Raw genomic sequence first — 25,234 nt, forward strand, 5'->3', positions numbered from 1 at the left:
TAACGGAGGAGCCATTTACACACATCACATGATTGACTTACAACCACCAGTGAAGTGTCTTCCACTGTCAGCTGTCTGGAGAGTGTTCAGGGAGCCTGGGAGATTGAGACGGCAGGAACATGATGGAGAGAGAACCTCCACAATCCCCACCCGCACATCTAACAGGCGTCCCTATTCAGAGAGGGTGTGCATGACTGATGAATGTGATGTAACTGTATTATTCAGACAGACTTAGCTTTTCTCCCTTCCTCAACAGTCCACCACAACAGGGAAGGTCCATCGAGGTTAGTCGACAGGTGCCAAAAGGCTGTTGATCAAAACTCAGTCGTTTTGCATACAGCCTTTCCAAAATATGTAACGGCTAGAAAATGGAATATCTTATCAGGCTGTTGCAGGCTGAGCCCACAGCATGGACTTTGACTTTACATTTTAATGAAGGTTGCAGGAGTAAAACATTAAACCAATCGAAAATCCCCCTGTCTTTTTGGCAGCATTAGCACCCCCCCCCCCCCTCCCTCAATACACACTCACACAGACACACACACACACACACACACACACGCACACACAAACAGTACGCACACACCAAGTAAACAGGGACTGATTCCTCTTGACAGGTCATTTCTTCACCAGTAACACTCTTTTCTTAAAAAAAATAAAAAAATCCTAGTTCATAATAAAGGAAAGTTTGAAAGTTTAAACAATGGGAATCGTTCACCCTCTGTCAGAAGTGTCAACTGAAACGAGCTCTAATGAAGCACGTAGCGAAAAGGTGATCTGAGGTACATGACTAGCAGATTGACGTAGCAGGGTTTTCATTATACATGCAGAACTTTTTACCAAGCTTTGGCAGTTTTACAACTGTAGATTGTTGCTATGATCGGAGTCTTAGTGGTTGTTTTAATGGGAGAAGTCCCCTTTGTTTGAGCACCCGGTCATCAGTCTATTCCTTACCAACAGCAAGTGGAAACACAGGCATTAATAACGTGCAGGGCAACACAATTCCGACTGAAACCTATTATTTCACGAGAAAGGGGCACTACAACAAAATTATTTATTTTCCACTAAATATTTCTGAGACAAACATGAAAACAAATCCATGAAGGTGTTTTCATTTTCCCGAACCACTGCAATTACACTTTGTTGTCCAAAGCGAAATACCCTGCTGAGAAAAACAATCTCGACACACAATCACAATAAATAACTCCTCTTGTTTTTCTGTTAACTTGTTCTGTTCTGTGGATGGATCTATTCGCCCAGTCTTGAGTTCATCATCACCGTGTCTCAAACAAGCCTTGTTAGTACTGAGGAGATCAGTTTTTTGATTGATTGTAGACTACTTACAGATTCCTTTCAACAAGCATGAGCCGCACCATAGTCACGTCGCACTCCAAAGCAACCGGTTATCGGTTTCTGAGGAACAACAAAATCGATCCCAGAACAAAGTGTTTCTGATGGAAACACAAGCAGAGAAACACAACAATACATCTGTTTACACTAGATTCTCTATTTTACATTCTCATGTCATTCTCTTATGAGCCCCCCCCCCCCATTCTAAACCCATGTGGAAACAGAGGGACCACTGAACAGGCTTACGTCTTGTGATGACAGAAACATTCGTCCTTCTCTGCACATTGAAAGAGTTCTTAAGGTTGTTCATCATCAACTCGTGTCATGGCTGTGTGTGTGTCATCGGGGTGGGAAGCATTCTCTGTGTCATAGGAGGGACTGACATGGGGGAGGGGGGGGGGTTGATAGGGTACCTACGGATTGCAGAATCCCTCCATCCCCTGTTTGGCGAGATGCGTGCAGATCGACAAATGATTTTCAAATGTTTTCATGCCAGAGTGTACTCAGCACCGGCACAGCAGGTGCACTGAGCCAGTCTGGATTCAGCATGTTGCTACATGTCAGACAGCTGGCCTTCTGTTTGTTAGAACCCTGCACTTGTGAGACACAGAGAGGGGTGGGGAGGGGAAGGGAGAGGGAAGAGGAGAGTGGTTTGTCCTGAGCTGTCTGTGTGTGTGTGTGTGTGTGTGTGTGTGTGTGCGTGGCTCCTACAGCAGGACAGGCTGCACCCCCCTTGGGGCATTGTGTCAGGCACATGCCCTGGCTGCTCCTCTCAGACCCGGCCCTTTGTTATGCTAATGGGGGAAACCGGCCCGGCCTTTTGTCCGACACACAGAGGAGGCAGAGACGAGAAAGAATGATAAAGAGAGACAGAGTGACGGAGAAAGATAGACAGAGAGAGAGAGAGTGAGAGACAGGAAGAGAGAGAAAGGTGTGGTGAGATGGGGAGAGAGAGGGAAATGTGTAGAGAGAGAGAGAAAGAGGGAGAGAAAGAGAGAGGGGAACGGAGAGATAGGGAGAGAGGGGATGATGGGGGAACGAGGGAGAACAGAGTGACAGACAGAGAGAGAGTGAGAGAAAGAGAGCAGGAGAGAGATGTATGAAAGAGATGAAAGAGAGAGAAGGACTCAAGGTGTTCTAGTCTTCCTGACCTGAGGCAGCCAAAACAAGCTGGGAACTCACGAACACTCTATCACACACACTCATTCACAGACACACACACACACACACGCGCGCCACACACACTCACACAAGCATACGCCACATGCGCACACTCGGCAGACACTCGCATACACTCTCACTCACACACTCCACACTCACTGGCACACACACACACACCAGCCGCCTCATATAACTGTGTGCTCTACTTCACTCCTGTTTAGATCCCGGTCTGCCGCCGGTGTGAGTGTTTTCTGCCTCTCTTCTGACTAGAAAACCACTCTGGCACTTTCTACTTGCTCATCAACGACCCCCCAACCACATTAGAGGACCATGCTGCTGATCCTTGAGCCCCAAGCTCACTAAAGACAAGGAAGGAGAGAGAGAGAGGTGGAAAGGGAGAGAGAGGCAGAGAGAGAGAGAGAGAGAGAGAGAGAGAGAGAGAGAGAGAGGGAGAGGGAGAGGGAGAGAGGGAGACAGAGAGACAAAGAAGGAGAAAGAAAGGGAGGGAGGGAGGGAGAGTGAGAGGGAGGGAGAGAGAGAGGAGAGGAAGGGAGAGAGAGAGGAGAGCGATAGGGATAGAGAGTGAGACAGAGGGAGAGAGAGAGAGAGAGAGAGAGAGAGAGAGAGAGGGCGAGGGAGGTTAGAGAGAGGGGGTATATACAGACGGACCCGGCAGCAGATGTGACAGAGGGGGGGAGGCTGTAGCAGGAGAACAATAAGCAGTCTAGCAGCAGAGTAGCAGCCTTTGTCCGGGCATTCTCCCTCCACACGCTCCCGCCGAACACACAGCAGAGAAAGGGACCGCGCGAGGACCCAGCCGGGAGCACACACTTACGCAAGGCAACCGAGGAGCGACAGCAGACACAGGAGAGAGAGAGAGACAGAGAGAGAGAGAGAGAGAGAGAGAGAGAGAGAGAGAGAGAGAGAGGGAGGGAGGGAGAGAGAGAGAACAGCCCAGCGGACGAGCGGAAGAGGACACAGAAAGAGGAGCGCAGCGACGCGAGAGAGGAGAAAGAGAGAGAGAAACGCGGACACTTTCTCCCAGCTCCAGCCTGCCCCTGGGTCGCGGGTTCAGAACTTGGACAGCTCCGGAGCACTTTCAGCACCCGGCCCAGCCCGTCGGCTGCGAGTCGACGCGAATGTAGGCTGCCGTCAGCCGCCAAGCTGTCTCTGTCCACCATCACCGAGGGGGTGTGGAGACGTCCGATCCACATGCAGCCCTCCTGTACCGTGCAGAAGGCCGCCTGCGCCCCCGGCACCGTGGCCAGCCTCCCCAGCCTCCCCAGCCTCTTCAGCCTCCCTCCCAGCCTCTCGGGTCTGCCCTCCACCATCCCCAGCCTCCCCAGCCTCGCCAGCCCTCTCCCCAGCAGCTTGGTCAGCTTGCAGGGGCACCTGGGAGAGAAGCAGCTGTTTGAAAAGTTCTGGAAGGGGACCTTCAAGGCGGTGGCCACACCCAGACCAGAGAGCATGATCGTGGCCAGCATCACGGCGAGGACCCGACTGGCTAGGTGAGTTTACCGGCTGCCTTTCTCTCTCTCTCTCTCTCTCTCTCTCTCTCTCTCTCTCTCTCTCTCTCTCTCTCTCTCTCTCTATGCCTTTCTCTCTCTCTCTTCCTCTCTCTTTCAATTGCACCTGGGTCTCTTTCCCCTCTTCCTCTCCCTCGCTCTGCCTCGCGTGTAGTCTTTTGTCGTCTTGACGTGAGTTGTGGGTCCGGGGGCTCTGTTGGGAGTGTGGATGGGACCTTGAGAGTGGGGGTGGAGAAGTCTGGGTTCACCAGAGCACCTGCCTGGTTTTGCTCTCTCTTATCATCTAGCATGTGAAGAAAGCCGATTGAAATGACAGCAGTCGACAGTACCCATATATCGTGCGTGGTACTAGATATCATATTTGTCTATGACTGAATAGTTGACGTCTTATAGTAGAACGTGGCTATGTTCAGCGAGCTTTGTGTTTAGAATACAGTTGTATTTGAATATACTCACACAATACACATGTACGTGCATACACACACACACACATTCACCCCCCCCACACACACACACTACAAATGTACATACACACACATCCTCACACACATGCACCCTACCCCCGCACACACACGACAGATGTACGTACACACTCACACACACCCTCACACGCATTCAGCCCCCCCCCCCCCCACACACACACACAGACACTACACATGGCGGATGGCTTCGTTAATATAACCTTTAAAAAGCAGACAGGTTGTCTATGACTCTTCGCTGGTGACATGTCTGTGCCAGTCTGTATCCACTGCTGTGGCTTCTACCTGTGATCCACGCACAGTCAGGGAGCGAGGTAGAGACAGGAAGAGGGAAAGAGAGAGCAAACGAGAGAGAGAAAGAGGGTGAAGGACATAGGGTGGAGAGTGAGGAAGGGGGGAAGAGAGAGAGAGACGGAGGCCGACAGTGAGAGATAGCAGAGAGAGGAGGAGGATGCGTGCTTCCACTAACATGTTTACTGTCCTCCATCGCTCTCTGCCTCCCTCCTTCCTCTACCAAATCCGTCCTGATCCCAGCCTCACAACAACTTTGTCTCAGTCCAGCCCACCTTGACACACGTGTTTAGCAAACACTGAACATCCCCAACAGGGACTGGTGCTTGTGAACGTAACCCCCGGAGACACACGGACACACACCGGCGTTTCTTTCCGACGTTGTAATGAGTTTTACTACTCACGACCACTGTAATTGTATCGTCTTGACACAATATAAGCTCTCTCTTACAAGAAATTAGCCAGCCTAATGGGGATTAGAATGCCCCATTTCCCTTTACGTTCAACACGGGTGGAGATAAAGGACGGCGGAGCGTTTAATGCGACTCGAAGGGATTCCACTTCCTGCGCGTGGCGCAGAGCAGAAGGCACGGACACGTCCTGGTCGTTTTATCGGCAGACGGCGGCCCGACGCACAGCCGACCTCCGTCACGGCCCGGTTCACCGCTTCAACAGAAACAAATCTCAACTACGCACCCCACCAACCCTCCCCCCCCCCTCGCCCCCTCGCCCCCCCCTCCTCCCCTCCCGGGCCCCGGACTGAAATTGGATCAAATCGGAGGGAGAGAGGCTCTCGTTTCTATTACTGTCGATGGCGCGAGAGAGGCACCGGCCCTGCCTGGAACTGAGCAGTGCTAATAGAGCTGTTGGGGGGTGAGGGGGTGAGGGGGTGGGGAGGTTAGCTGTCTCCTCCATTTGAGTCGTTTCGTAAAGCACCCCCCCCCCCCTCCGGCCCCCCCTCTCCCTCCTGGGAGTGGGGTCGTCTGACAGTGACAATGATGCGAGCGCGTCAGAGGGAGGGAGAGGGACGACAGCGGCAATTACAGCAGGACCAATGCTGCTGCTTCTCCCGGCCCGGCGGCCGTGACGTCGCTCTCCCGCCACCCCTCCTCGCGGGGTTGGGGGAGGGGGAGTACGCCCGTGGTAAAGAATGAGTAAACAACAACATCAACAACCTCTGGGATTGTTCAACATCCCCGGGAACAGTTGATGGCTGGGCTTGTTTGTCTGCAGTGGGGGGTTGCTCTCTCTTGGAGAAAGTGTGTGTCTGTGTTTCTCTCTCTCCCTCTCTTTCTCTCTCTCTCTCTCTCTCTCTCTCTCTCTCTCTCTCTCTCTCTCTCTCTCTATCTCTCTCTCTCTCTCTCTCTCTCTCTCTCCTTTAAACACTTTTCCTCTTCCACTCCATCTTCTTTTCTCTCTCTCCCTTTCTCTCCCTATCTCTCTCTCTCTTCAAGAGGACGCATTCTTTTGGACTGTGAAGGGTTGAAAAACAGACGCGGGGCTAATCCAGGGATGTTTGGGGCGGGGGGAAAGTGACCGAGAGAGAGAGAGAGAGAGAGAGAGAGAGAGAGAGATGTTTCACGTTCAGTCAGCGTCTCTGCTTCCGTCTCCTCCATTGTCCCTCCCTCTCTCTCCTCCCCTTGTCCTCTCGTTCACCAAATGTCACTGAGGCTCCAGAGTCACAGTGGAGTCATTAAACACGGTTGTTTGTCCTCCCCAGAGCCTCCTCCACAACCCTTTCACCCTGGGATAGAGAGAGAGAGCAAGGGGGAGAGGCAGAGAGGGGGAGGGAGACAGATAGAGAAGGGGGAGAAGGAGGGAGAGAGATAGGGGAGAAAGAGACAGGGGGAAAGGGAGGTAGAGAGGGGTGGAGGGAGGGAGGGTGAGAGGGGTAGAGGGAGGGAGAGAAGGGTAGAACGAGAACGAGAGAGCGAGAGAGAGAGAGAGAGAGAGAGAGAGAGAGAGAGAGAGAGAGAGGAGGGAGGGACAGGGTAGAAGGAGAGAGAGAGAGAGAGAGAGAGAGAGAGAGAGAGAGAGAGAGAGAGAGAGAGAGACAGAAAGAGAAGGATGAGTATGTACAGCTGGGGGTCTCAGCCTCTTTAGCTCTGCAAGCTGTTTTTGTTCCAGCGGCGCTCCTCATTAAAAATGCAGGCCAGCGAAGAATCAAAGGGGAGGGGGTTAGTGATGCTTTGGGGTGAATGTGTGTGTGTGTGTGTGTGTGGTTGGGTGTGTTAGTGGGGTCGTGTCCAGCAAGGAGGCAGATGGCAGGCAGGGGAAAGTATCTGTATGGGGTTTGTGTGTGTGTGGGGGGGTGTTGGTCTGGGGGGGTATGGATTGGGCTTAGGGGTGTGTGAGAGGGCCAATCCTCTTAACCTGGCAGATGCAGCTCTATCGGGGTGAAGGTTAGTGTAGCAGGTCAGGGGCCACTGACTTGTTACATTTCCTCAAGGACCAAAACTGGTTCAAAATGGAGCCATAAAACAAGAGGATGCCGGGTGTCTGTGTGTGTCTATAACAGCCCCTCACCAACTGCCCCCACTACAAGTCCAAAATCCATAGGCCAACGACAGCATTTTATTCGCGAATTCAGTGACGAGGGGACGAATCAAATCAATGGAATCGTCGGTTGAATCTCTCTCCCGGTTGGCTGCCTCGCTTTTGCGAGGCTGTTTCGTCTTCCTTTTGGATCATACCATTCTCCCTGTGGTGGGGGGGGGGGGGTCCCCTGATCCTATATAGGTCCTATATAAGAGATAAAAAGGAAAAGAGGATGAGAGAGAATGAGAGGACGATTGAGTGAGAGAAAGTGGAGGATGGTTGGGAGGAAGCAGTTCTGATGGAAGCTCGATGTTTGTCACCGGCCAGGAGTAAGATATCTCTGTCATACAGAAATAAATATCCGCGAAATAATTCATCGTAAGCATTCTTCCCTCAGAACGTTTCTCACAGCTCTACAACAACTGAACTGGAAATATGTCTTTTTGAACCCGATCCGTACTGATCATGCAGCTGCAGATCTTAGAGCTCTTGAGTGTCACGTCCCTGCCATGCTTGGTTCTTTGGGAACTTCAGCGCTGGGTCTTTCGGAAAAATGGAGAGGCTACACAGTCAAGTGGCGACAGGCCTTACCGATTGTGTTTAACACAGAATATGTAAAAGTGGTTATGTGGTATAAAAGCCTGTCTTCTTGTGCTCAGCTGGAACAGCACTTTGATGTTCAAAATAAAATACATTGACATTTCCAAAAGGACTCTTGGCATTTAAAGCGGTTTATGTTAACAGAACTGTGGGTTGCCGCAGTGATGCTTTTGTGTAAGACCATAGTTTCCAGAGAGCACTCCAGCATGCCATCATATTGTCCAGACCACAGGACACATCTGCTAGAAACAGGAAGCCAACAGTGAATGGCTCTCTGTAAAACAGCATTGAGACGGCAGAAGATGCACCACCTGGCCGAACGGGGTGTTCCGGATCTTCTGAGCTCTCCTCTCTCTCTCGAGTCGTTCCACAAGTAGCAGCGGTCTGGATCACGTCGTCGTCATGATCGTCATCCCCCAGAGTCAGATGACTGGCTAAAAGGTTGCGTCTCCCTTTCCAACCAGCTCTCTGGGAGAGGGGTGGGCGGAGCCAGGGAGGGGGGGGGGAGGGGGCGCCGGGGAGGGGGTCTGGGGTATAGAGAGGGGGGCACAGGGAAGATTGAGAGATTTTGAAATAAAAGTGATATTCACAAACAGGAGCATGTTCTAGAAAGGCGCTATAAAAAAACAGATACTTTCTCGGTCTCATTTAGGCCGGTTTAGCTCAAAAGAGAAAAGGTAGAGAGGGTGAAGGGGAGGGAGGTAGAGGAGGGGAGGGGAGGGTAAATGGAGGTAGAAAAGACGAGGAGATGGGCGAATGCAAATCAAGCTTGACTTTTAATAAAGCCGTGTGGTGATCAATAGACTTAACGTCAACATTATGGACCGAAGGAGACACTACAACACCACCGTAATGAGGAAATGGACCAGGGGAGACAGACCTGCACACACACACACACACACAGTCCCTGGGAGAAGTCTCCCACTTCTACTGCTGTATTCTCACCAGCACATAAACCCAGTCTTAATCCCTGTCAGTGGAGGGAGTTACCACAGCATCAGAGGAGCATGTAAACGGCAGCGTGAACCTTCAATGACCCCAGGGTGACAGAAGAGGTTAGTCACTGCCCTGTGTTCCGCCTGCTACTGACCTACAAGGAGATCAGTTCGTCTCCCGGACAATAAAAAGGTAACCCTGTCCTCCAAACCCTCATTAAGGCCTTGCGGTGGCATAGCCGTGGGTCATTACTACCTATTACATCACCCCTGACCACTCTCCTTATGGTCTTTTGGAGGCTTGCTGGACAGCTGGGTTCGTTTCTACAGTTTCCACACCTGGAGGCTGGCAACGACTCTAACAATCCGCCCTGCGATAAGAGAATACATTTCGAAAGGTTTCCGATTCTATAAGACCTTCCTGCACTGCTCTGAGGAAGTATTACTAATACTTATCTAGACTATCCTGATTATCCTTATCCTGACTCTGGAAAAGGAGAGTCAAACACAAGTGTTTGTATCCCCCAAGCCCCTTTTCCCCCACTCTGAAGCGCAGTGTGATGCTGAGGGAGTGAGATATTGACCAGTGATAGAGGATGATGTTGAGGGAGTGAGATACTGACCAGTGATAGAGGATGATGTTGAAGGAGTGAGATACTAACCAGTGATAGAGGATGATGTTGAGGGAGTGAGATATTGACCAGTGATAGAGGATGATGTTGAGGGAGTGAGATACTGACCAGTGATAGAGGATGATGTTGAAGGAGTGAGATATTGACCAGTGATAGAGGATGATGTTGAGGGAGATGGAGATTAACCAGTGATAGAGGATGATGTTGAGGGAGTGAGATACTGACCTGTGATAGAGGATGATGTTGAGGGAGTGAGATACTGACCAGTGATAGAGGATGATGTTGAGGGAGTGAGATACTGACCAGTGATAGAGGATGATGTTGAAGGAGTGAGATACTGACCAGTGATAGAGGATGATGTTGAAGGAGTGAGATACTGACCAGTGATAGAGGATGATGTTGAGGGAGTGAGATATTGACCAGTGATAGAGGATGATGCAGAGGGAGGAAAAGAGAAAGCCCATTAAAAGGACAGCGATCTTTACACAGGGAAGGAGGGTTTTCACCTGCACGGTCGCACAAGAGTTGAACATCATAATACGCGCTCAGATGATCTGAGGTCAGTGTGGCTCACAGCCCTGAAACGAGCAAGACTGTGGAGGAGGGGGGAGGGAGGAGGGGTGTGTGTGATGAACTGACCAGAGATCAGTTACCCCCGACAGGATTTAGTTAACCATCGTCCTGGGGAATGATCCGCTCCCGTCAGTGGCCCACCCCTCTCGAAGGCAGCTTGCACGCATCACTTCCCCCTGAGTCCCTCCCTTCCACAGTCCCAGATGTGCAGCGTCGCAGGATTGGTGGGGATTAAGCAGCCCACTTATAACCGGACTGATCCGGTGTATCGGTGAAGCAGCCTGCAGCTTTGTCAGAGGCGTGATAGCTAGCCATGGTGCTTTGTGGCCTGTCGTTCACATCGCATTTCGGTTGGTCAATACACCTGGGATAACGAACCCGAAAGACAACCCCCCCCCCCCCCCCACCCCCCTTTCATGAGCAGGAACCAGAAATGTAAAAGTGATACACAGAGACAGATCTGAAATGAATGTGCTGTGAAAAAGTCATAATCTTAATAGGATCAGAAGTGCTTTGGGGGAGAGAGAGGGATGGTTATTGCTACACCCAACTGGATGGCTCCGCGAGGTAGCGCAATCGTTCATAATGACGAAGCCGTCTGAAAGACTTCCCAGCCCGAAGATTGCACAGAGACCCAAGACTCATTAAATATGCATCCCCACGCTCAGCTAGGTTATTGGAAAAGGAGAAAATCCGGTGTAACAGGCCGTCGAAGAGTCTCCCTGACGGCAGACTGCTGTCTGAGGTGGACACAAGCAGGAGCAGAATATTTACAACAGGTGTGCCTGCGCAGGGACAGCCAGACAGTGGTCGTTAAAACTTTCAGCTTCCCAAGCTTGTGGTTTGTCTCGGTGCTTTATTTTTGGTCATTTAACCAATCCCCTTGCGTCCCCTGCGTTGCCTCTCACTTGCCAGGCACGCAGCTCTCTCCGTAGCCGGGCTGCCCCCCCCCCCCCCCCCCCCCCCATCCCTCCGAGCGGTCGAAGGCCATTATGGGAATGCAAACTTATCAAAGTCAAACCCCTCATCGCTTCAATTAAATCGTTTCAAGGCTGACTGGCTGCCGTCCTCTTTCGTTTCTCATTTCCCCCTCCCGCGCACATCCTCGTTTTCAGGAAGGCGATCTGCCATTCACGGGGAAATTGCCTCCATTTGCATAGCTGATGGCAGCGTATGGGGGAACCATTTCAGTGTCTATGTCACATGAGGCAATTGGTTGATGGGAGAGGTGGAATGAATTGGCCTCCCGTTGTAGCACTTCTCCTCCTCTTCCTCCCTCCGCCCCTCCTCCCCCCTCCCTCCCTTCCTCTGTACTCCCCTCCCTTCATCCACCCCCCTCTTCCCTCCCTCCCCCCGTCCATCCATTCTCCATTAGCCATCCTCCTCTACTCCGTCCTCCTCTCTGTCACCTTTGCACCTCTCCTCGTTGGCAGAATGTCACCGAGCGGTGGGAGGAAGAGAGAGCCCGAGTCTCGTGGCGGATCGCCGCGACGAAGCATCCGTGAAGGTCGAAACCTTTCTGCGGATGTTGTCGCGGGCTGACCGGTGAAGAAGAAGCCTCTGGGGTTGTCTTCTTGCGATACCTTTCTCTATCATTGTGGTTCTCTTGGCCTCGTCGTCGGCCGTCTCTGAGCTTGAGCAATAAGAGCCCTGAGAACTTCCCAACGTGACGTCGGGCCCTTTATTTGCTTTTGCACGGCAGGCCCGGGGCCACGGATGGAGTGTTTGTTCCACTGTTCTCTGTATGAGGTCAGGGAGTCCTCAGCAGTCAGGACGAAACACTCATGCGATTCGTGGGACTCGAGGGACACGATTCCGCCTCTAAACAGAACAGAAAGCAAATGCAGAAAATCGGGGGAATCTAGGATTCCATGCATGCGAAAGTCGTCGCGCGATGTTGTCCGGAGCCAGGAGGAACGCTGGGAGAATGACGGCAAAGTTCTCCTGACACATCTTCCCGGCTCAGTCCTCGGGTGATGCTTATGCTGGCTGACGTTCCTGTGGACTGAACGCCTAGCTGAGGAGCGATTAGGGAGACCGAAGTGGACAGGTCTGGCTCCTTCCCTGGCAGTAGGGACGGAGCTAGGGAAGACTGTGGAGGTATTCTCATCTCCAGTTGTGTGCAGTGGAATTGCTGCACGCCGAATGCTGTCTGGCTCCTTCAGTTCAGCGCTGATGACTTACTTTACAAAGTGGTTTGAAACATTGGCCGGGCTGTTTGAAAATGACTCTGGGCTGAGGCAATAGAGTGCGTTTGACCGCTTATTCAAATTAATCTTGCATGGATCTCTTGCCGATTCAAGGGGATGTTTTAAGCCTAATTAAAGAGGGCCTTAATTATTGTCTCACAAGCAATTTCAATGGATTAATATCACTTTTGATAGGAGTTTGGAATACTCCTTTCCCTAACTTTTTAACAGACCAATCTTATTCGTTTTGTGTCGACATAAAAGTTATCACTCCCTTCTGATTCATTTGAAAAACATGAAAGCCTTCCAGATAGTGGTGTAATTAGCCAGCTATTTTAGGGTTTCAATTAAAAAGATACTCCACAGTGCCCTTGTGAAAGTAATGGAATTGCTTTGTCTCTAGAACTCTCTTTGACTCTGAAGACAGTTTAAGGAAATCTAGTCACAGCAAAACCCCTAGATCTGACTACAACCGGAGGATCAGAATTAATCACTGGGCTTTGATCCCATAGACTCTCCTGTCTTTGTCGAAATACGTTCTCGCTCGCAGAAGCTGTTCAATTATTTAAACAACGCCCCCATTTTTTTCTTTCTCCTCTCTGGGTTCTTTAAAATGTGATCCTCAGTCAGATGATATACGGTGGAATTCGGAAAAGCTTCAAATAAACATACTCGGCATGTCTTCAAGCTTTTTTTCCATGAGTGGTGTTCCCACCATGAACCATATACGTGATGATGATATACAAGAACAAGCACATCCCAGAGCACCACTCATAGCCATTGTGGAGTCTGATGTGTACACGCAGTCTCCTGTGAGAGTCAATGCGCCAGGGGCTGTGGATTGATTGCGGTTTATGCTGCATTGCCCTCATTGGGTTTAAAATATGCAGCTTCAGCTGGTGTCGGTGGCCTTTCAAGTGATGATTTGCGTAAACAAATGAGTCCTGGCTGGTGTCATAATGCACCATCCCACTCCCTCTAGCCAAAGGACATTCATAATAGACTTAGATATCAAAGTCAGAGGCTAGAGGGACATAGAGCGCTTTATATAATCTGTTTATCAGAGACCTTGACTTTCATTTCAGACCCTTTCACTTTCAAGATCCTCATTCATATGCGAGCTGTGGGCCCCCGACATCTCAGTCCGATGAAATGCAACTCGAGACTTCCTTTAGTGAGAAGCGACATGCACTGTCTCTCCTCGGTGACACGCACCACCCTTGAGAGTGTTGTTCCTCACAAAGCCTCGGCCCGATGACAGTAAAGGGTAGGAGGTATCTAGCTGTCTCGGAGGATTCAGGCTCGTTCCCTTCGCTGCCAGCCCGGTCAGCACTTTCAGAGATCGACTTGTTTACACGTCACCTCCCTCACGCCTCCCCTCCCCTCTCCTCCTCACCCTTCCTCTCTTCCCCTCTTCACGTACCTCTCCCTCTCTGACCGCCTCACCCTCCCTCCCTCTCCTTACCTCACCCCCCCAGCCTCCCTCTTCCCGACCCTTTCCTCCTCACTCTCCTTTTCTCTTCCCCTCCGCTTCCTCGATGGTGCACCTCGTGCCCCACTTCTGCTTCCATCTCCGCCGGCGAGGTGCTTACAGGGGCGACTGTGGAGGAAGCAGATTAAGGATGTTTCCTGCGTTGCTCCGCCCAGCGTTCTCCTCCGCAATCCGGGCAAAAGAGCGACGGCGTCTGGGAGAGAGAGGGGGGCTGTCACGTATCTCCGGCAGACTGATGGGCTTGCTCAGCTCACTTCCTCCGAAGCCTCGGGGATCACTCGCTCTCTCTCTCTCTCTCTCTCTCTCTTTCTCTCTCTCATCCCTCCAGGCTTTCATCCGTCTCTCACAGAGAAGAGCGAGAGACAAACGTGGCATTGTGTTCGTTCACATTCGAAAGGTTGCCGACCCCCAAAGACCCCCCTCGAGTCCACCGGCGAATGCGAAATCGAACGGCATGCCTACCTTGTCGCAATTGAACACTTCAGGATCTGGCATGAAGATGAGGAACCGAGAGGGCCGACTGGCCCTGTGACCTCACAGGCTTTCATATGCAAAATGAAATCCCACCCAATCAGTTTCATCCAAATTCTGCATAGTAACGTCCGAGGCAATGATCTCTCTTTGTGTCGCTACCTCCAACTGAGCTGCAATTCTGTAGTACCTCGGACAACATGTCTTGAACATGTATAAAAAGATAGTGAGACTAATTGAATATGTATGACAGCGGGCCATGCTAAAGCCAGCTGGCTGCGGTGATAGATGGGGGATTACCCTCTAATATGCTTTAAACCACCTCTTTCATTGAGTCACTTCCAGCATTGACTCCGCCACTTTGAATCTTTTCAGTTTTATTGTGGTTTACTGGTCGTACCGTTTCTAGGTTTGAACTTTACAATCGATGCTGGCTGGATGAAGTACTTACTGGTCTTGCCTTCAGAGATGAATCGATGTGTGATTACATTTCCAATATTGTGTTCTGTACATAGTCCTAACAAGGCATATTAAAACTGGAGCAACCTCGTTTGATAAAACATCAAACATAAACTCTCATAGTCCCATATCATTCTGACTGGACTATCTCCACAAAAGACAACCCCCAAAAAAAGGGTTTGTTTGCTCAGGTGTCAAACGCTCTCAACTTCTTCTTCCCAATTCAGAAGGCACAGTGGCTCCACAGACAGCCCGGACACCCCTGGGTCCTAATCCCCCGGTGTTAATGTCTGTACCTTCACCACATTAAACCGAATGAAATAATCCACTTGCCCTTGGGCTCAGAGACACATCCGCACAGGGCTCCTGGACGGGCCTCAGCGAATTGAATGAACCTTCTTCCCGTAAAAAGCTAATGGACTCCCTGTGACGGACCCACTAAATAACACAGAGAGCAGGGGAGGTGAGATGAGACAATTTATGACTCCGTCTTTGAGAACAACCCCCACACCTTCCCGCCTGTCCCCCCCCCCATCCCCCCAACGAGGGGAAGGTCACTGTCTCATTGATCGACTTCTCTCCCATGTGGGAAAGGTAATTAGGCGTGCCGACACAGGCCTGGCTCACCTCCAGAGGCCCCGCAGGACGAGCCGGCCTGACAATCCTCAACAGGGCTCTTCCGACGTCGAGGCACCGATTCCCGTTGTCAAGGGACGGGGACTGCTTCTCGCTGGGAACGGCTTTCGAAAGGTTCGGCCGCCGCGGCGAACCGTTGGCATTGGTCGACGCGGGATTGGCCTATCTGCGGCAGCGCTCACCCCGGCACGTTCGGCAATGTGGAAAGGCTGGGTCGCGTTACGAGTTTTTCCCGGAGCGATCCGGATCTTCTTACCAGCTCTGATTCATACAGCCAGGCAGCACTGCCCAAGGTCATTACCACAATGAAGAGAAGTGTGTGTGTTGGTGTGTCGAGCAGGGTGTCTTGATTGCTCTCCGTCGCCGTCTCCAACACTCTCCGTGGAGGTGCGATCGGCGCGGTCACGGAGAACGGAGGTGCTGAGACGCTTATTACGCGGCTGCCTGACTCCTCCTCTGCCTGGGAGGAAACACCAGCTTCTGTTCTCTCTGGTAAATGGCAATAAGGGGGGGGGGTTGCTGTAGGTGATGGGGGTGTAGGTGATTTCACCACAGACAGCACAGTGTGTGTGCTTGTGTGTGATTTGATGCGCTCAGCGATAGAAAAGAGGACCTTGGGTCATGATATGGATTCTTGTGTGTGGATGAGGGGCTTCCGAGTGCCGGAGACAGGAGCACGTCTCAAAGGCGACGGGGATGCACACACAAGACCCACACAGCCCCGTGCAGATGGACCTCATCCAACGAAAGGCTTCCTCTGCACAGCCAAGCAAAGGTCCGGGTCTGAAATACACCGCGTCACCATGGCTTCGAAACGAATTCGTCGGCCGAGCTCCATGTTCACCCACTTGTGGATGTTCCAGGGGCATGCTGGGGCATGTGGAGAGGGCCGTCCATCTGTCCCTGTCCCAATCCACAGCCAGCAGGTGGAAGGCGTCTTCCTGAGGCTGAGGGGGTTGGGGTGCCCCCCTCCAGGGGTGAAAGACTGTGGAGTCGGGGGGGGGGGGGGGGAGCCCCTGGTAGGAGCCAGCCTGTTCAGACAGATGGCAGGGGAAGGGTGACCAGCGGGAGGATGGCCTGGGTGCACGCAGAGTGGAAACACAGGTGACGTCAGACCAGGTGATGATGGAATGTTCTAGAAACGACATTGCGTTGTGAACCCGTGTGCAGTCTGAACAGACGGATGCCTCTTGGATGGAATGTTACCCCTTGAGATTAGCATTGCACAGTCTTCCACTTTGAATCTGCACCCGAGAGGAAATGTTTTTGTTGTGTTTTTTTTTCCTTCTTTTTTGTCTTTGCGGTGAAAACCAACAGAAAGGTTGTCAGCGGGGGGCTAACAGCCGTATGGGGGTGTCGCAAGCTTTATATACAGCAACCATCACAGCAAATCTTTATTCAGCGCTGTAATGACCGCTCTAACGCACCCTGCAGAGCATTCTAATCTGCATCCCCTGTCACGTGATCGTAATTTAAAGCAGACACTTTCACTGTGGCTTCGCCCTCATCATAAATAAGACATAGAGGAGAACATCTCAACATCAAACTGAGCAGATGTTCTCTCTCTCTCTTTCTCTCTGTCTGACAGCTTTCCCTCTCTTTTCATAAGAACCCATGAATCCACTGAGGGAAATAGACAGTGAGTGCGGTGCAGTGCCGATATTTATTTACATTCTTCAGTGTTTCCTGCCGTGGGGCTCTCGTCAGGAGAGAGAGAGAGAAAGAGAGAGAGAGAGACAGAGAGACAGAGAGACAGAGAGACAGAGAGACAAAGAGACAAAGAGAGAAAGAAAGAAAGAAAAAGAGAGAGAGAGAGACAGAGAGACAAAGAGAGAAAGAAAGAAAAAAAGAAAGAAAGACAGAGAGAGAGAGAGAGAGAGAACAGTGTTGCTCTCTCTCTATCGAGCATCGCTGAGCACAAACCTCGGGTGGTGTACTGACGCCCTAGCCTCCTCATAACACCAGCTAATTACGTCCACATCCAGCTCCTGTCAAGACTACCTTTCGGGAGTCTCTCTCCCACGCACAGAGAGAACCCGCTGTCCTCTGGGTGGCTCTCTCCCTGCCATGCCTCAACTCAAACACAACCTGTTTACTGACACAAATTAGCATGGGGAGCCAGGCAGCTTGTTACAGCTGAGTTGCGGCGGCGAGGTGCGGTGTCCGGTGGCGCTCCGACAACACCTCCTTTTTCCCCTGGCAGGCCCTGACAGTGGGCAGCCTCTCCACCAATCGGGCGGATGGAAGAGAACTTGATGGGTTGTAATTGGAGCGTAGCCGAGCAGAGAGAGTCAAAAGCGGGTCTCTCACACTCACAGCTGCAGCTGGTGCTCTGTCGAAACAGCTCTTAAACTGCTTCCCATTTCCATGCTCTGGAACTACGATGTTTACTCATTATTTTCTGTATGGAAGGAATGTTCCCTGTCCAATTAGGTGCCAAAGCTCGACTCAGCTTGCATTTTATACATTCCCAGCCATTCTTTATTCCCTTTAGAACACAACTAGTGATGGACTGAGTGAAGGAAAGTTTGAGTTTTGTTGCCAAGAAAGTCTGACTGTCCCAGCTTCTGTCCTTTTATAAGACAGAGACAGGGACTGCAAGGCCCAGAGTTACTGAAAGCTTCACCTCCAGCATCTGCCTGCCTCCACAAACCCAACCGTTCATTGGCTTCCGACAGCCGCACCCCCCCCCCCCCCCCCTCCACCACCACCACACCTCCCTCCCGTCACCATTCTTTGAATCCGATTGGCCGAGTCTGAAACAGATCACTCCCTGGTCGCCGGGCACGGAAAGCAGAGGGAACCGAAAACACTTCCTCTGCACCTCCTCTCGCCGCCTGACTCTTCTCCTCCCTTTTCCCTCCCGCCAATATCAAATATCCCGGCCGTCATCGCGCTCAGGTTCTCCGCCAGGCAGCTGCGAGAGTCGAGCCGAGGTCGTTGCCGCGGCCACGCCACGCTAATTACAGACGGAGCGAGCTGATTGCCGCTCCTCCCTGTTACAACAGCATAGAAGGCTGCGGCGTCCTCCGTGATGCTGTCAGCACAGGAAGAGCCGTGAGGAAGTGCCAATTAAATCGTTTCACCCCCCCCTCCCACCCTCTCCCACCCGCCGTCTCTCTTCACCCCCGCATTCCGGCTTCTGCCTTCTGACAAAGAAGCCCCTAATCATCTCTAACTTGATTTAGAGAGAAGTCTATCGAACACCAGCTTGTGCCCGGGGATTTTTCTGGTTGTTGCCCCCAGATGGTGATGATCCAGGCTCAGAATAGGGCGGGGTATCTTAAGGTTTTGAATTAGCATGGAACGGGCCCCAGTTGCAAAGACAGGAAGCTGTTGGTGTGTCAGTGCTGGATTCTGACAAGCCAGGGGCCCCTGGTAGAGAGACTGCCCTTAGCCTTCAGCCTCAGCAGGTGGACCAGGGACCCCAAAGGGGGCTGTGGGGTCTCCTGCCCCCTCTCCAACCCCCCTCCCCCTTTCCTCTCTCTCTCTCTCTCTCTCTCTCTCTCTCTCTCTCTCTGTCTCTCTCTCTCTCGGCTCTCCTCCTCGCTCTTCTCTCTCTCCTCCCTCGCCGCCTTTCTCTTCCCTCTCTCCGTCACACTCTCTCCCTCTCTCTATCTCTCTCTCCCCTCCTGCCTCTCCTCCCCTCCTCTCCTCTCCCTCCCTGCTCTCAGGGGAACCTTGTGGGAGACATGGCCAGCGGCCCCTGTGAACAGGAGGGCCGTCCTGTGAATTCAGTTTGTGCGGCGTGGAGAGAGAGCTGTGACTCAAACGACCCTCGTCTCTCGGCCGAGTCCTCTGGGCCCGCCTGCGTGCGCGGCGCCGAGGCCCCTGGGCTGGGATTCCGATGTGCGAATGTGTTTTCCAAGTGATTTCATTCGCAGCTGCTTTCACAGCCCTTGACGTGCAGAAGATCTAATTACGAAGCCAAGAAGTCAGTCATCGTGTATGAATAGCGTGTTCCAGGCACAGTGTCTGAGTTGGTTTCAGTGCTTGGGGGGGTCTTTGAAAATATGACTTTATGTTACGTATTTCTATTGAGTATGATTGCTGGCATTTACAATTTGATGTTCGCGGATTTTTATGACCTGACTTTGTGAGGCTTCATTATTTCGGTTCTTTGCTGCCATCTTCTGAACCGTCTTGTACGTTCGATGATGTGAGCACAAACGCGCTTGACAGCCTGCTCAGCCGTTAGTGAGTTGGTAATAACACAACCACTACACAGCGAACGTTAACACCGCGGCACGGTTATTGCACACGGCACACCATGAGCACAGCCAACGACACGTCGTGCGCACACAGCACAGCTCAGACACACACACACACACACACACACAGCATACACACAGGAATCATGAGACATGTGACTTTTTCTCAGAAGGATCAGCGCGGCACAATCCAATATAGGTGATGCATTTCCAGGAAGTTAGCAGCCGATTGCGTTGCGTGGATCCTTTCTTTGGATCCTTTGTGAGCACGAATTCCTGTTCCTGCGACATTGATTTCCGTGTGAGGTTAATGTGCCCTGTGTTGTTAAACACGACCCATCTTTTACTGGGCGATTGAGTGTGTAGTAAAAGTCAGATGGGGGATAGCCCTGAGTTTTCTGGGTCCAGACCAATGACACTGCCTCTCCCATCTGCAGGAGAGGGAACAGCGATGGCAAACGGAAGACAGGTTTTAGTCAAATAACCTTCCAAAGAATTTTATGAGCCCATTTCAGTGTGTAACATGACTTCACATTTCAGAAGGGCCACTAGGAATCCAAAACAGAGACCCAAACTAAGAACGCAAGCATCCCCCACCCACACACACAAACACACACCTGTGTGGAAGGAACTGTAATTATTCATAAACACAGCTAATCTAATTATGGCTCCAATCATGCTCCTGGCATCGCGGGCGTCCTCCACGACCTCTGTTTCTCGCGGGCCGAGCGCCGTTCCTAGGTAAACACTTCCATAGCTCGAGGCAGAGGGCTGACAGAATCATCTCATTTGTTCTGTTTGGGAGGAAGTGATTGCAAGATGGAGAGGGAGAGAGAGAAGGACATGGAGAGAGGGAATGCGAGGTAGAGAGAAGAGAGAGAGAGAGAGAGAGAGAGAGAGAGAGAGAGAAGGAAAAAATGCTATAATTTGATTGATGTGCGGTCCGTCGAGCGGTGGACTTTGTTGTAATTACTCTTTGTGCTCACCGTGATAAGGAAATTAATCAAGCCATTATGTTGCCCTATTTTATCATCAGGATGAAATAATTGAATAAACCAACCTCACTTTTCTTCAAAGTCACTTACCGCTGTGATTTGCGTGGAGAGGTACCTACCAACTCAGCTCTCCCCCAGTTACCTACCTGTTACCTACTCGACCGTCGTACTGTGATGATCCCCCAAACTGTCAAGTACCAATGGAGGACAATGTTAATGCCATGCAAATGCAGAATTCAGAATGAGTGGCACTTCACTGACTACTCATTTGCACATTTTCACTTTCACACATGCAAAAAAAGAATGCATTTGATTTATTTTTAAGTGTCTGCAGCCTTTAGTGTGCACCTCTATGCGTCAACAAGGAGGAGGGGATCACTCGCTGAATTGCCTACCCTGAGGTTTCTCTCGGAAGAGTTCTTTGGTTATTTTTCTTCCATTTTAGGGTTTCGGGTTGGTTATATAGGTGCTTATCTATGCATGTCTGGGAAGCCCTTTGGGACACCGCTTGTTAAAAAAGGACAATCCAAATGCATTTTGATTTGATCGTATTCGACTGAAAAGAAAGATTCATGTTAACATCATAACCCTCCACAGTGTGTCATCAGCCTCCTGTCTGGCCCCAGGGCAGAGGCAAGCTGGCGCCGTGACAAGCTAGCATTCACGCTCATCTCTGTACCCAGCCCTGGGAAAACTCGCAGTAAATACGACTTTGTATTTAAATACGAGTGACCTCTTGACGTTTGACTCGGAGATGACTGAAGGGTTGGCGGACTGAAGGCACACTGCACATTTTCAGATCGGCATCCGAAAACAATGAGACACGTTCTGTCGACTCACAAAACGACGACCTCTCTCTGGACCGGTACAGTGAATTTGGACCTTGCAATTGGACCAAACTCAAAGAGACAGGATCCAATGAGCTGCCGGAGACACCTCCAAACAGTAGCTGAGCGCCCATTAAATCTGTGGTGTCCGCTTCCATCATTCCGCCCAACCATCATGCACTGCAGGAGAGCGAGGCGGTCAATCAGAGCAGGTCTCAGCTGCCCAGATGGATTTGCGTCCATCCCCATGATTCATTCCAACAGGGGTGTTTCTTCAAATCAATTATCTACCCGTGTGTGTTGCGGTGAGCTGGTGAGGGGCCCGTGAAATGGGATTCTTTTCTCAAGCCAGGGCCACATTACAAGACGTTTTCAACCGGGAACGACTATGAAAAGATTGAAGACTGCACTGTTAATGACGCAGAATCACTCACTGGCCATTTTTGATTTTGTCATCCTGCACATTGCATTCTTGGTTTCGTAAATTCCCAGTTTTTTTCCCCTAATTCGTGCTGGTCACAAATTAAAATGTCAGTGGCTGTTGAAAATGTGTTTATCACGCACACACCAAACAACTACCCCCAATAGAAGAAGATTTAAGATTGAATCGCGACCTGTGCCGCGACAATGTTAATGCTATGCAAATAACCGACTGGGACCAACTAGCTCACCACTAGCGACTTTTACCCGCCCACACAAACTTTCACAGGAATCTCTCAGCTCTGGCTTCCTGCAAACAAGGAAAACTGGATCTTCCACATCCAGAGAGTGAAGTGACCTGTGTTGAATCAAGGAGGGGAACCATGTCCCCTCCCTCAGCTGTGCTGGGAGCACTGCCCCAGCGGGGAGATCTCCGCCCGCTCTTGTCCTCACTCCTCCGCCATATGCTAACTCTGGAAGCAGCCGCATGCTAATACGGCATCTTGCTCCTTTGAGACGTCCAAGTGTGTGGTGTGTACTGCCCGTGTTTGTTCCGTATGTGAGTGTGTTGTACAGTCATCTATGTGTGTATGTTTTGTACGTGTGGTGCACTGGCCACTGCTTCACATAGAAGCTCACCAAAACATCCCGTACACCAGCAAAACCCACAACTTTCATTCGAAAATAAAGTTCATTTACTTGTATAGTTATCTAGCAAAGCCTCACATTAAAAGTTGTTCTTACTTTTATTATGAAACTTAAACAGTATAAAGTGTAATTTAACACTCAGTACACAGGAACTGCCACCTTTCTCTGCTGGTAATTGTAGTGCTAGATCATCTCAGTCTGTTTTAATTATCACCACTATCCGGACTCCAACATTAATGGTTATCAATGGCGACCACTAGCTTTGACAGCCATAATGAAAAGACCATTAGCCTTTCCCGAACTACAGGATTGGCTAGGGAACTTTTAAATCACCCATGGCAACGTGAAGTGAGAAAGCACACAAACACACACCACCACCACCACACACACACTCGCACGCCACTACACACACACACACACACACACACACGCTCCTCCACACACTCTCTGTGGGTTTAAAAAGGAGCTCAGGAACAGCCGGTTCCTCCTCCTGGATTGCAAGTAATCAGGCTGACAGAGAGATGTGTTCATCAGCTCTTATTGTTAGGGTGCATGAGTTAGGATTTAGAAGGCAGAGGTAAGAATGGCCAACTGGATTACCGTTCATGTCCTTCTTAACAAGGAATTGGCTCATCTGGTCAACTCATCTGGTCCACATACTATTGAAGATGCATACATACATGCTCTCCCTCTACTCTCATGGACTAAGTATGCCTCTGCTGAAGCTGAACTGCTGAGGCATACACACACATCTTCATGGACAAACACACACACAGACGGTGGTGTACACAGGTCTAGAAAATCAGGAATAAAATGCCAATGCACTGGTTTGACTATAGTATCATGATAGTAGTTGTCAGTGTTTGTAAACACAAACACACACATACACTTGTACAGAAGGTGTGATGCAGTACATCTTGGTTCTGGTTGTAATGATTCTGGACCATCTGTCACCACCTGCCCTGTCTCTGGGCGCCATGGCGACCAGCGGGGGCATGTGACCGAGCAGCGGAACCCACACGCCAGGAGGGATGAGTCACTCATTTTGACAACAACACAAACAAGCCCCCGCCACCGGTTCCTAGAACCAGCCCGCCAACTCCTAGAACCAGGCCCCCACATCCAGTCCCCAGGGCCAGCACCTAACCCCCCAGGACCAGCCCCCAGCCATGGCTCCAGCCCCAGCCTCAATCCAGCCCTAGCCCCCACCACCAGCCTCATGATGGAAGGTCACCCCTCTAAATATTGAGACTTGTCTGGAGAAGAAAAAAAGAAAGAAAAATAGACACAGTAAATGTGCACAGCACCAACATTTGAAGACAGAAATGCAACGGGAGAAGCACAGGAGCGGATTAGCCAGGTAGCCTAGCCCTGCGTGTGACTGGCTCCTACCTGTCTCATCCCCGCTGGGCTAATCTAAGGATTACCGTCCCCCTAATTCCTATTTAGAAAGACCTGACGTTTCAGATGCACATTTAATCCTCTCTGTGTTGGCTTCATATAAAGGCTTTGTTGTTTTGTCCTTTCTGTGGTCCTCTTCCTGTCTTTCACTAACTTTGCTTGAAGAGAGTGGCAGCAGTGGCCCTTTCAACAAAAGACTGACACACGGTTTCACGTTTACATTTAGCAGACGCTCTTATCCAGAGCGACTTACAGTAAGTACAGGGACATTCCCCCCGAGGCAGGTAGGGTGAAGTGCCTTGCCCAAGGACACAACATAATTTGGCACGGCGGGGAACCAATCCGGCAACTTTCCGATTACTAGCCCGATTCCCTCACCGCTCAGCCATCTGACTCCCTACAGTTGGAGACAAGGGTGTGCAGAGCTAGTGCGTGTGTGTCTGTGTGTGGAGTGTCAGTGGAGAGTGACAGATGCGAACGACCTGCCCTAAATCCAGGTGTTCATAGCTTTGAGAGTTTTCATACTTTAAATTGGGTCAGCACAGGCACAGACGGCCCACGTTCCGATGAAAACGTTTCAGCCTTTCGCCTGCTTTCGTGCTGTTGATCAAGGTCGACGATTAGCATTTAGCATGTATCGAAAGGTTACGTCATCCTCCTCCTGATGCTGCTACTCTTCGTCACCCTCCGCCCCCTTCTTTTCGTCATCATCCGCCCTTCGCCTTCCTCCGTCCTCGCTCCTCTCACACGTCCTCTGTGAAGGCTGGCCTGAGTCAAAGCGCCATGGCTGCTACTCTCCATTAGCCCTGAGACCCAGGAAGGTCTGCAGGGGTGGCAGGTGAAGCAGGGGGAGGGGGGGGAGAGAGAGAGAGAGAGAGAGAGAGATGCAGTAGGATGCGGAGGAGGCAATCAAGGTCTAATCTTTGGGTCTGATTATCTCCTCATTAGAGTCAGTGGAAGCCTCTCCAGTGAGAGAAGGTTGTGCAATTATGCTCAAATCTCCCATGACTGGAACAGGGCTTGATGAGCCGAACCCCATTCTCAGACACGTCTGATCACTGCACTTTATTTAGTCCTCCGTGTCTGGGGTCTTGGTTGATGCTGTGCTCAGAAAGGACATGGATACTGGTCAGGAGGCAAACAGGAAATGAGGAGCTGAAACACTCTTCAAAGTGGGGAAATGACTTGCTGCAGAAAAAGCGTGATACAATTGTTTCGTTTTCATTTATTCGCCTTGCTAACTGTACTGAGGTAGAAAAGTCAGCGATATCAGGATATTGGAAAGCGTATACAGTGTTTATTTGCTATTCAAGTCCACAGCTTTCCGTGGAGGTCAAACTCCCGATAGAAGCCAGCCTCCTGTTGCTAACCTGCTAAGTCACAGATGCAGAAAAATATAA

At 50.9% G+C, this 25,234-nt stretch overlaps 1 protein-coding gene across 1 annotated transcript in view; it reads left to right on the top strand.

Moving 5' to 3' along the window:
- The first annotated feature begins 3,204 nt into the window (after positions 1 to 3,204).
- Positions 3,205 to 25,234, top strand: part of srrm4 (serine/arginine repetitive matrix 4) — a 36,294-nt gene continuing 14,264 nt past the window's right edge. Inside the window, exon 1 of the mRNA XM_084694619.1 lies at positions 3,205 to 4,019. Within this exon, the coding sequence (XP_084550745.1) occupies positions 3,724 to 4,019 (296 nt within the window). The 5' untranslated portion in view covers positions 3,205 to 3,723. The remainder of the gene's footprint in view (positions 4,020 to 25,234) is intronic.

This window comes from Hypomesus nipponensis, chromosome 28, assembly GCF_054491055.1.
Source record: "Hypomesus nipponensis isolate SF chromosome 28, ASM5449105v1, whole genome shotgun sequence".
Classification (NCBI taxonomy): Eukaryota; Metazoa; Chordata; class Actinopteri; order Osmeriformes; family Osmeridae; genus Hypomesus; species Hypomesus nipponensis.